This window comes from Ciona robusta, chromosome 2 (genome assembly GCF_009617815.1).
Source record: "Ciona robusta chromosome 2, ASM961781v2".
Classification (NCBI taxonomy): domain Eukaryota; kingdom Metazoa; phylum Chordata; class Ascidiacea; order Phlebobranchia; family Cionidae; genus Ciona; species Ciona robusta.
Window position 1 is genome coordinate 3,757,881 of NC_143236.1, and position 12,848 is coordinate 3,770,728.

At 36.1% G+C, this 12,848-nt stretch overlaps 1 protein-coding gene across 1 annotated transcript in view; it reads left to right on the forward strand.

Moving 5' to 3' along the window:
• The window catches only part of LOC149740254 (protocadherin-16-like), a 40,754-nt gene that overhangs the window by 26,009 nt on the left and 1,897 nt on the right, over positions 1–12,848 (forward strand). Inside the window, exons 27-51 of the mRNA XM_089872683.1 lie at positions 417–551; positions 1,054–1,290; positions 1,786–2,023; positions 2,348–2,604; positions 2,779–2,923; positions 3,343–3,518; positions 3,613–3,710; positions 4,013–4,164; positions 4,535–4,712; positions 5,225–5,359; positions 5,639–5,910; positions 6,238–6,418; positions 6,802–6,949; positions 7,308–7,429; positions 7,635–7,783; positions 8,261–8,428; positions 8,630–8,762; positions 9,132–9,260; positions 9,822–9,977; positions 10,326–10,522; positions 10,715–10,910; positions 11,062–11,272; positions 11,614–11,737; positions 11,963–12,164; positions 12,416–12,506. Of these exons, the coding sequence (XP_089728809.1) occupies positions 417–551; positions 1,054–1,290; positions 1,786–2,023; positions 2,348–2,604; positions 2,779–2,923; positions 3,343–3,518; positions 3,613–3,710; positions 4,013–4,164; positions 4,535–4,712; positions 5,225–5,359; positions 5,639–5,910; positions 6,238–6,418; positions 6,802–6,949; positions 7,308–7,429; positions 7,635–7,783; positions 8,261–8,428; positions 8,630–8,762; positions 9,132–9,260; positions 9,822–9,977; positions 10,326–10,522; positions 10,715–10,910; positions 11,062–11,272; positions 11,614–11,737; positions 11,963–12,164; positions 12,416–12,506 (4,230 nt within the window). The remainder of the gene's footprint in view (positions 1–416; positions 552–1,053; positions 1,291–1,785; positions 2,024–2,347; positions 2,605–2,778; positions 2,924–3,342; positions 3,519–3,612; positions 3,711–4,012; positions 4,165–4,534; positions 4,713–5,224; positions 5,360–5,638; positions 5,911–6,237; positions 6,419–6,801; positions 6,950–7,307; positions 7,430–7,634; positions 7,784–8,260; positions 8,429–8,629; positions 8,763–9,131; positions 9,261–9,821; positions 9,978–10,325; positions 10,523–10,714; positions 10,911–11,061; positions 11,273–11,613; positions 11,738–11,962; positions 12,165–12,415; positions 12,507–12,848) is intronic.

The window sequence follows — 12,848 nt, forward strand, 5'->3', positions numbered from 1 at the left end:
AAAGCAGAGTTCTATAATATTCCATAGTAACCATAGGACATGGGACCTAGGGGGGAAACAGAGTGCGCTCATTTCTCATAAGAGTACAGTTAAAAGAAAATGAAACATTTTAACATGCATAGTAGTGTGGGGGAAGACAGGACACGTTTAGCACATATTATCTAAATATCCTGATAGTGGTTTATAAACAATAAACAGTGGTTCATGGCTGTCGTGAGAATACGGTCTTATAATTCTTTGAATATTCTTTGTTTACTATCAAAGAGAGGAAAAATAGAATGAAAAGGTGTCCTATCTACCCCCACCCTATTATATCTAATACCAAAATAGAAATAATTACATTGTATCTCAAGTTCTTAACCTTTCTAACTTGCCATCCTCTTACCAAATGGCTTATAGCAAACCTCATTGTACAGGTGAGAATGGCATCATAACTTATGAATTACAACCAAGTTCAGAAACTGAAGCATTTCTAATTGATCCAACTAATGGTGTGATTACGCTTACCATGGAACTTGACAGAGAAAACAAATCCAGCTACAGACTTACAGGTTCATTCTTTACTGTATAATTTTGGAATTAACTATTCATAGGTTGCTATTATAATAACAATGTACAATTGAAATCTAAGTACCATGTGCTAAAATTTAGCTAAATGCTAAAATGCACATTTGATTTAATATTTTTTTTATGCCATTACAACAACCTTAATTTTATGATGAATATTTAATGCTGTTTTCATTCTGATTTTTTAATATTGTTTAATTAAATGTTGTTTTTTTTTACATTGTATTGTTTGTTAGGTGAAACAGTCACATTTTAATCCAAAACATTTTTTTTTTTTTTTTTATAACCGTGTTTTAACAACTGTTGTTTTACCGTTACTACCGATCTTCTCAATTTTGTAAACTTTCCTGTTATCACAAACTCAGAGACAATTTATTCATTCATTCATTCAAGAAACAAAATAAGTTTTATCTATTCAATACTTATATAATAGCACCAAGTTAGCCTTATTTTGAAATTTAAACTCAACCATCCACCTTTCCACAGTGTTTGCGCAAGACAATTCTTTTCCTGTGTTATATGACTGGTGTACTGTAGTCGTTACCTTAATTGACATTAACGACAACACGCCACAATTCTCACCACTTGATGGAACTAGACAGCCGCCACTGCTGGCGAGGTTAGAGATCCCCGAACACATGGACGGACCACAGGTTGTTCATACCATCGCTGCATCTGATGATGATGCTGGTGATAATGGAAGGGTTACTTACTCTATATCAGGTGATTATCCATTGTGTGGTTACTGTGTATCAGTATTAGTATGATTGTAAATATTTTTTGGTGAATATGAAAAAAAAAAAAGTTTCCCACAAAATAACATTCGTGGTAACTCGTAAGCTGGCAGGAAGTGTATGAAACAGAACCCCGTGTTTAATGGCTGTTGTTTACTGGGGATGGGAGGATAAAGCAAGTTACTTTTATCCATTCATACCGCCGAAATATTATTTACGTTATGCCTTGTGTCGGAAGTAACAAAATATTACTATGAATGTTTTTTGTTTTTTTTTTCAATTAGCTCTGTAAAGTTATAGGGCAAATGTAGTTGTTCTTTAAATTTTTACTCCAAAAATCATTATTTTTAAATTATTACTTTTAAAAGTCATTATTTTTTAAACTTTTTATTTCTAAAATGACGCTTTTGCTAAGCACAACTGTGAAATTTTAAAAACTACTGTGTCCAAAAGATATACGAAACCCTTGCTATATTTTTACCAGGTGGAAACATTGGTGGTGACTTCTCATTAAACCCTTCGTCCGGTGAGCTGTCAATCACACGGCGGTTGGATCGGGAATCAACCAGTTCATACCAGTTACAAGTGGTTGCCAGTGACAATGGAGAACCAGTTCGTTCCGCCTCAGGCCTGATTGATATCACAGTTTTAGATTGGAATGATAATGATCCCCAGTTTACTGAAACTACATACAGTGGGCAGGTTGAGGAAGGACTCACCAAGTATGCAAACCTAAATATTTTTAGTGGTTAAACAATTTAAAAAGGTGTGTAACAAACAAAAAAACAAAATATTTTTTTAGGTTTACTAATATTGTAATTTTTTAAGCACTGAAATTTATTGCTTAAAACTGTTTTATTGACACTTTCACAAATAAAAACGCAAAAACAAAACCTTATTATAGGTTTAATAATTTTGTAATTTTTCCTGAAATTTGTTGTATAAACTGTTTTATTTACACTTTCATGTACGGAAAACATGAATTGATAATTTAGCTGTAAAACTCGTGCCAGAAATGTGTTCTTGAAACTATGCTTTATTTTCAGGGGGCAATACGTTCTCACAGTTCGAGCCACTGATGCCGACATCGGGTTAAACGGTGAAGTGAGTTACTTCATTTCAACAACTGCTACAGAATCTAATGTTTTAAGTGGCCAATTCTCAGTGGATACAATGACTGGTGTATTGACCACTTCCACCACACTGGACAGGGAAGAAAAAGGGAGTTATAACTTTTTTGTGACAGCTGTTGATGCCGCTCCATACGGGCCGAGGTCAAGCATGGTACCTGTGACAGTAACGGGTAAGATTGTTTTAAAATATTATTTTATTAAACTGAAGTTTTCTGTACAGTTGCATAAAATGGATCTTAGTTATGTAATTTTGCTCATTTATGGTTTGAATTTTGTTTTTATGTGCATAAAAATAAAATATCCCATAAAAGCAAGGTTAGTATAGTAACTTATTATTTACACAGTGACTGATGTGAATGACAATCCACCAGTATTTGATGAGAGCTTAATACTTGTGAATATATCACGTTCAATATCACCTGGTATGGAGGTGGCTCGTGTAAGAGCAACTGATGCAGACAGTGGATTGTATGGTGAAGTTACATACAGGTGCGTAGTTGAATGTAACTTGCTTTATTCATGCATGGCCGAAAACCAGTCGTTATAACACGGGTGTTTTTGTCAGTTACAAGTTACCAATTATGTTAATTTGTGGGGGACTTTTATTATGTAGTGCTGATAATTTGGACAACCCATAGTAGGGTGGGGTAGCAGAGGTCAAGTTTTATTCTTTTTTCCTTTCCCATTCAGTAGTAAACAAAGAATATTTACAGAAAAACATAAACGCATCCTGACTGCTTTCAAAAAGCGCTCGAAACTGTTTAAAAAATGATCAGGAAATATGGAGTTTATGTGCTAATAATATCACATCTTACTATTTTCTATATTTTAATTACATTAAACATGTGTAGAAATATACTTTAACATTGTTTTGTAAATGTACTAGATTATAAACCTTGTTATTCCAGATTTGGAAACAGCTCAGCGAATCAGACGCTGTTCGATATTGATCGTGTCCACGGCAACATCCGGATGCGAGAATCGATCCCATCCAACTTTCCCACACAATCCTCTTTGATGGTGATCGCATCTGATGGTGGAGTCCGACCTTTACAAACGTCTGCTGTTGTACAGATAACTATAAGTAAATATAATACATAATATGCATAATAGATACTATAAATATAAGGCATAATATTTTGAGGTTGGAATGATATTTATACCTGCTTTTTCAACAGTTGGGGAGCCAATCAATTTTGCGTTTCTTGAATTTGATGAAATGTCTTATGAAGTTTCTATGTCAGAGACTGTACAGAAAGGTCACCGGGTCACAGCGGTAGGTTATTACTTTATGCTTGCTTTTTGTTTGCAAGTGTAAACAGCCACTTATAAGCAGTTTACCAAAACAAACTTGTTTGGTTTTTATGCAGAATTATCAATTTTCCTAAGCAATTATTTAGCCGAGAATGCAGATACTAGTACTCATAACTTTTCTATTTCGTTTTCCACATTCTAAACTTTAAACACCTGTTTTTTATTTTTAAATTGGTTTGATAATCGTGGAGACAGTTTAGCAGTATTTCAATAACTTTTTGTTTGGAATATGATTCATCATTTTAAAATCATAAATATCTACAGGTTCGCGCAGCATTGCGTGGTGCGACATCTGGTGGTCACACCATCATATACGACCTCCATTCTGGCAACGAGGATAATGCCTTTGTGATGTCACAAGATGGAGAGATCAGAGTCAACAAACCAAATTTACTCGATTTTGAAACTGAACCAAAGTAGGAACAAAGGAAAATTTTCTTCTGTTTTTGGAAATGTCTTTAATGTTGCTCATTTAAAAATAAAGTTTTTATTAAACTTCCAACCATTAGACAAAATTTTGTTGATAATACAGGAGAATGTTTTTGAAAGATAGATTGTGAGAGTCTTACAGCTGGTGATCTTTTTTTCATTTACCAGGATTTTGCATATTGGCATACACCGTTTTTCTGTTTTTACTTACAAAAATTATGTTTTTCGCATTTTATTCTAATGACTAGCCCATTACCTTTAACTGTAAATCTTTGTTTAAATTATTGACTATTTTAACTCTATGCACATTTCTTTCTCTATTACCTGCTGCCATCAAAGTAAACCTTATTTTGACAGCATTCGTCTCATAGTATCCGCCTCAGTGGCAGGCGGGGGTCTTTTCTCAGCCATACATGGTTATGCGACCGTCTATATCCAACTACAAGATGAAAACGACAACTCGCCGCGATTCACGCAAGATATTTATTCTATACGAGTGTGGGAAGACCAACAACCAGGAATATTTGTTATGCCGGTAAATTTATGTGTTGTTGTTGTTGTTGTTGTTGTTGTTGTTGTTAACATTTGGCATGACTTTACATTTACATGTAGTACTGTGTGGCAATATGGGATCCGTAAGCACCTAAAATTTCTGATCGTATTTTAAACAGTTAACAGTTCTCTTTTAGAGTCATCGGCCTTAGGTTAGATAATTTTGTAAATGTTCTTTGTTTACCACCAAATAGGGCAAACAGAATGAACACACGTTTCATCTTACCCCACCCTTCTACGTTCAAGTTTTGTTTCTTCTATAAACCATACATTCACCTAGGCATACTTTACTTTAAGAAAACCTATTTTTAACTTTGAACATTGCTGTTTTTATTTTCGCATGCAGTAACTGAGTAACATTATTTATATCTCAATATTAATCAGTTTTTAAGCACTTAAATTTCATATTTTTTGAGTAACATTATAGTTCATTAATAATTTCATTTATTTATAAATAAACAAAAAAAAAGCATTAATGCAAATTGCATACTACAGGTATTAGCAACAGACGCAGACTCGGAGAACAACGGTTGGGTGAGATACTTTATAAGTTCTGGAAACTTGGATAATTCGTTTGAACTTGAACCAGTGACTGGATACCTTAAGACAAGACTCAAACTTGATAGAGAGGTGAGTGTTATAGTTTTGAATATGGGGTATTTATATATATGTATGCAAACTGTCAAGTTTCTATTCTTACTAGCGATAATTATGTCAATCCACTTTAAAAAATTAGATTTTTTTTTCCTCACACAAATTAAATCCTTTTTTGGCCAGATTAAATGTTTGAACAATTATATTTTAATAATAAAGCTTGCTTAGTATAATTACATAGTCCTACAACTTCCGTGCAAGTTTACAGCAAGAATTATAAAAATCGTAAACCTAATTGTAAAACACATTCCACAGGTTCACGAGCATTACATATTACATGTCAATGCCATGGACCAGGGGGACACAGTTCGTCGCACTGGCTCATGCACTGTTTCTATTCAAGTCGTTGACATAAACGACCACAGTCCTACACTGAACGTACCGAGTGGTCCACTGCTCGTCAGTGAGGACACGGCCGTGGGCAGCCACATAACTACGGTCACTGCCAATGATAGAGACGCGTCGCCTATCATTAGTTTCTCTTTTCCGAGAGGCGGCAACCCGGGATCTCACTTTAGCATTGACAGGTAAAGATTTGGAATGAATAAAATTTATTTCGTCTCTTCGGTCACGACAACGAAGAACAAGAGAGTTGATAAAAAGCGAAAAATAGGCAGTAACGGTAAAACAACAGATGTTAAAACATGCTTGTTGATAAAAAAGAAAGAAATAATGTTTTGGATAAAAGGCGTGACCGTTACACCCTACAGACGATAAATATTACTTCAATGTATCTATGTATTTAATAGAATATAACTTGCTTTATTCGCGCGTGGCTGGAAAACGACGGTGCCAGCTTACGAGTTAAGATGTATGTTACTTTGTTGGTGAATATTTTTTACTTTGATTTACAGAAACGACGGCAAGATATACCTCAACAAAGCTCTCGACTTTGAAATCATCGAAAACTTCAGTATAACTGTTCAAGCTAGTGACGTAGGGCTCAACGTCACGCACAACGTCAGTGAAGAGCTGTATGTGGTGGTGACTGACGTCAACGACAACTCCCCTGTCTTCCGCCAACAATCGTACCACGTGAGTCGGATGACGTCATAATTCATTCGCATTAACTTAAATATAAAGATATAGTAGGGTGGGAGAGGACGAGACACCTTTAGCAAATAATATTCGAATATCCTGATCGTGTTTTAAACAATTAGCAGCGGTCTATGGGAGGCATAAGGATAAGGTTTTATAATTCTTTAAATATTCTTTGTTTACTACTAAATGGGACTAGAAAGTAGAACGAAACAGTGTCCCATTTCCCCCCACCCTCCTATACATAGTTTATCTGAAATTTCGATAAATCACGTAACGTTTAAAACAAGGCATTCCCAAATTTGTAATCGTTTTTTTTGAATTTCTACAGTTTAAATTATTTATTTTTTAAAAATTATCATCGGTTTCAAAACTTTCAGACTTTGCTGCCCGAGTTGTCTCCACCTCACAGTCACGTGATAACTGTGGAAGCCACTGACTTGGATTCTGATGAAAACGGTCGAATAACTTACCGACTTGACAACGTACTTCCCAACAAACCTATATTCGTGATAGACCCTGATACAGGTTACCTTTTAATGCAATTATATCTTCCGAAGTGGTAGTTTATATAAAACATATTTGTGCATGTATATATAAATGTATGAATGAATGTAACTTGCTTTATCTTCGAGTGGCTGAAAAACGCCAGTCGCTATAACACGGGTGTTCATATACCTCGTTTTTTTTATGTATGGCTTATAATTTGAACAACGCATTAGTGACCACTGAGTTGGAGCAATTGGTGTTAAGTGTCTTGCTCAAATACACATACGCCCACAACAATAGTAGGGACAATGCATGTATTAATAAAACACTGTACCTTGATGCGAAAAAAACAATTAATTTAGCGAACTCTACGTCTAATACTTGTTGTTTCCCACAGGAGAAGTAACAACAAATAAATCGGAAGCACTGAACCCTCAATCTTCCGTGTTCAACCTGGAAATTGAAGCTTTTGACCATGGTATCCCACCTCGCGTACAATCGGTGTCTGTTCGCGTACAGGTTGGTTGGTTGGTTTGTTTATGACGTCATTGAACACCTGCTCTATATGTGACGTCATTTATCATGCATTTTTCTACGTCATCGGTTATTACGTCATAAACATCTAAATTTCACAATTAAACAATAACCGGTCCGTGTGTGACGTCACTTATCCCGCGTCACGGATTTGTCTACGTCATCGCTTATTATGTCTCAATTGTTACAGATAACCGACGTGAACAACAACCCCCCAACTTTTAGTCGATCTCAATACGAAGCGTCGGTGAGCGAATCCGCGTCACGTGACTTCTCTATCATTAACGTCACTGCAACTGACGCGGATTATTCACGTGACAACAACGTCATTATGTACAGGTGAGTGGGTAGCGACCATTAAACTGTAACGTAAAATTGGTCATATTGCTATGCAGGACTTCCATTGTTCTGCGGACGACTGGGTCTATACGGAGTGCAAAACTTAAGATTAACTCCTGTATAGTAGGCTGGGGAAAGACGGCACCCATTTAATATCTAAATATACCAACCGTGTTTAAACGATTAACAACGGGCTATGGGAGTCTTGAGGATACGGTTTTTAATTTTTTATAATTTTATCATCAAAAGGAAAGAGAAAATAAAACCAAAATTTGTCCCATCTTCCCCGCCCTACTATATCATATGCCTTGGTAGATCATGTGAACATTATTTACAGAACATAAAACTATTGCATACTTTTTTTGTATTTCTTTCGTGACTCCAATATTTAATTAAAATATCTGATACCTATACATTTGAAATGTTTCCGAACTCTGTTCCAGCATAGTGATTGGTAAACCAAGTTATAACTTGTAGAATCGTTTCTGGAAACACTGGTGGCGCTTTTAAAATTCGCACTCTGAACGGTCCTGGGAAACAAACCCTCGGCGAATTATGCGTGGCCGGGGATCTGGATCGGGAAACCACCGACCGGTACTTTCTCATTGTTGCTGCAATAGACCAGGGAACACCGAGTCTCAGCAGGTACTGCCTCCGTATTTTACTGTATTGTTGTTTAATGGATACTGATTTAAATGCATTTTTCTAAGCAGCGTGGGAGGCGCTAGATTTTTTTTGCAAAACTGATAGTATTTTGTTTATACTTATAACATCTGCTTCATCATAAGTTAAGTATTGCGATTGATATGCATTTTTGTGTAATTTACCCTTAATTTTTACATCCAGCAACGCCACAGTGGTTATCAACGTTCGTGATGTTAACGACAATCGCCCGAGGTTCAACAAGACATCATACTATGGCAGGGTGGCAGAAAACAGAATCGGAGAGGCTCCAGGACCTCCTAAGCCCGTCCTACAGGTGAGAATGAGTTGTATAACCTATAAAATATTCAAATGTACCGAGATAAGATCTTTGTATCAATTGTACAGTACGCGTGGTAACATATACGTGGTGCACCGCATTTAGTACGATATTTCGTATATAGCCAATACTTCTGTTGTTTCAAAACATCTTTAGTGTAGAGATCTGATGTTACAAATGCAACATGCAAAAGTCCGATCAATTGTATTATAAAAGATATGTTTCGCCTGAATGGCGTCGTCAGTCCTTTATTTAAATAAAGAGCTTCCGCTAAATCGACGTTTTGTCCACAGCAACGTTAAACATTGGCTTTCCCAATATTTCTTTAGCTTTTAACATTTAACTATTCAAACATTTTCATTGTAGCTTTACGCTGAAGAAGACGACCTCAATTCTGATTTCAAATTTAAAATCATCGCCGGAAATGACGACAATGCATTTGAACTCAGTGATTGCGATGCACCAACTGGAGATTGCGCAATGTTGGTCGCTAAGGTAGGTTGACTTCATTGAAATAGAAATATATAGTAGGGTGGGGTGGGGGAAGACGGGAAACATTTAGCACATAATATCCAAATATCCTGATCGCGTTTTAAACAATTAACACGGATATATGGGAGTTGTGACAACACGGTTTTATAATTCTTAGAATGTTTTTTTGTTTACTACCAAATGGGACGAGAAATAGTATGAAAGGCTGTCCCATCTTACCCCACTGTTTATATTAAAATTCTAAGGTAGTTTGTTGTAGTTAAATGCTATCCTGTGACTATGGTGAAAAAATATTAAAATATAGTAGGTTGGGGTAAGACTGTTCGTGTTTGTAATCTATTCCGTTGTCATGGTTTGTAATAAACAAAGACTATTTACCTAAGTGTATAACCGTATCCTCACGACTCTGAATAAGCGTTGTTGATTGTTAAAAACAGAATAAGAAAATATGGCATATTTAGTGCTAGCATTATTCGTCTTAACCCACAGTACTGTTATACATTACTGAAATGATTTTGTTCAGTTTCTTGTGTATTAACAATACCGCTATACGTTTCACTACAGTACGTCGACTACGAAATCCAATCCCATTACGAACTCACTGTGCAAGTATGGGATGATCGTAACTTGTTGCTCGCCAAGTCCTCCATTGTCGGCGTCACAGTGGACATTGATGACGTCAACGAATACGCTCCAAAGTTCACCATTCTGTTTAAGCAGGTTTGTCGTGAGTTTATAATTAGTTTAATAAAATCTTAATTTATTAATTTAATAAATCCTAATTTTTTAAATAAATTTAATAATTCATAACAGTATTAAAATAGTGATAAATTGCTTGCCAAATTTGTAAGGATGTTAAAAAAATGGTTTAAAGAAATACACGTCTTTCGAATCGCGTGTTTACCGTAAACTTTAATAACCTTACCATTGTTTTGAATTTCTTCCGTGTTAAAAACGTTTTGACCATAAGGGCAATTCCAAATATTTCGTTATTTCTGTTGAAAAAAGCTAAAGAATATTTATCATTTTTGTATGTCCAAGCAAAATATTTTCTTGTCAATTACTCAGGTCAAAGTGGAGGAAAATACACGAGCAAACACCACCATATTTAGTCTCGTGGCCGACGATAAAGATGGCGGTCGGTTCGGTCACGTGATCTACAACGTCACAAGCGGAAGGGCACGCTCGAGTGCTTCGTCATGCGTGGGGAACCGCGATATTTTTCGTGTTAACCCTGACACCGGGGAAGTGTACGCAACTCAAGAGTGAGTGAATGAGACTTATTATCGGGATATGTTATTTTACACACTATGAGATAAATGTTTCATAAAACAATTTTTGTCAAAAATTGAAATTTTCTGCATTACTCCCGCTATATAAAACGTAGAAATAATAAAATGAATACTTGTTTATCGAATTACTGCTTAAATTGTAATCTTTTATTTTTTTCATTTCAGTCTCGACTTCGAGGTTTGCAGTCAATATTTCTTCTACGTAACTGCTACCGACGAAGCTGGCGACTCAGTGATGATACCGGTGTCTATAGAAGTCGAAGCTGTGGACGAGTATGCCCCTGTGTTTAATATTGATGACGTCATGGGGTACCGGTTCCAGGTACCATACGGGTCACCGGAGAGATATGTGGTAGGCCAGGTAAGTAAAAGGCTAGTTTTGCCGTTTGTATTATAATAGTTATGTATGTACACGACCGTCGGCTAATATTTTGGTATTTTGTTGTTTTTTTTTTTGGAATAAGAGCTTAAAAGCGTATGTTTTGTTATAATGACGTCACTATATCGCCTAGGTCAACGCTACAGATGATGACGTAGGTGCTGATGGTGACGTCAGGTATTTTCTGGAAGATTCGTCGACAGGACACGGTTACGTTATCAATGCTACATCAGGTGTGATACGTTTGTCTGAAGCAGTTGTCAATGGCAACGCAAAAATATTAAGAGTGTCAGCTCGATCCACCCATCGGAAAACCATCACTCACGTAACTGTAGAAATAACAGGTACATTTCAACTCAATTTATAATTGCTTACTGTTTTATCCATTTTAGTTGGATAATATAAATAAATTAATGTAACTTATGTCCTGGAATGTTGGGTCAACGACAGTCGTTATAACACGGGTGCTAACGAGTTACCATGTACTTTGTTAGCCGATTGTTTTTTGTTTGTTTCTTTCCTCGTATGTTTGACAATTTCGACAACCAGTACGGGATTACCGGGTTGAAGCAATTGTCTTGTCCAAGCACACATTCACCTACAATGGTGAAAGCGTCAGTTCTCGAACTGGTACCCAACAGAGAGGCATCTAACCACATTATTCATTGTTTTATTTATTACCCAGGCACCCCTATTATACCACCTGAAGCTCAAGTGTTGTCCATCGTGTTCGGTGTAATAGCTGGCATAGCATGTGTGATAGTTCTTATATTGCTGGGCAAGCATTGCTACAACAAGAGAGCCTACAGGTAGGATCAGTATAGTTGTACAAGTTACTTTATTTGCTTTGCTTGAGGTTAAATAGCAGTTTTGTAAGGGCATATTGCTTAAACGTATAGATATCGGAAATTAAATAATGCAGATACTGAAACCTGAAATCGGTGTAATGTTTTAAAAAAAATTCGTGTCGCAAATTTTTTTCATGTTTTTTAATGTTCTTGTCGCCATTGAAAAACAACTACTGTATTTCACAGAGAGCGAAATAAAGCTGACACCGCAACCTCGAAGACACCCAGCCGCAGCCCAGCTGAAAGTGACGCCAAAAGTTTTTACGATGTTTCCTCCCCACACGATACTTCGCCCACTAGCGCCACCCAAACACGGGGTAAACCAATGAACGGTGGGCATAGGAATGGAGTGAAAACGATAGGCAATGGTTCTTCCGGAGATTACCAGGTAAATTTAAAAGGATATTTTACAAAAAAGGTGCAAAATCGTTGTACACTCAGGAACGTGTTTACCCAAATGATGGATTGAATAAATTCAAAATAGTTTAAACTGTCATTTTTAATTCGAATTAGTTTTATTAAAATGCCACAAAAAATCTCATTCTACAATACTAATATAAAAGTTTAATTGTTAGTAATAATAAAAATGTAAATTTTTGTTTTCATTTTTATTATTTTAAACTTGTTTCTTTTTCACAGCTTAAAACGCTTGCGAATGTCGCTACCACTAGCGGAGTTGTGGGTCACCGTAACAAACATGCAACCGCTGCTGCCAATCACGATAACTCATGTGAGTTGCATTCGTTTTACTCCAATCTCCCATATTCTGCATAAACGTATATTATCCGCGGACCATTGCCTAAAAGGAGCGTATCAACGAAAAATCAAAAAGTATAGTAGGGTGGGGAAGACAGGACACCTTTACCAAATAGAATCCAAATATCTTGATCGTGATTTAATCAACACCGGTTTATGGGAGTTGTGAAGATACGGTTTTATAATTCTTTGATTGTTCTTTGTTTTTTTTTTAACAAATGGGACGAGAAAATAGAATAAAAAGGTGTCCTATCTCCCCCCACCCTACTATATATAGATAGAAGATGCTTAAACGTGTTTTAAAGGTACCAACAAA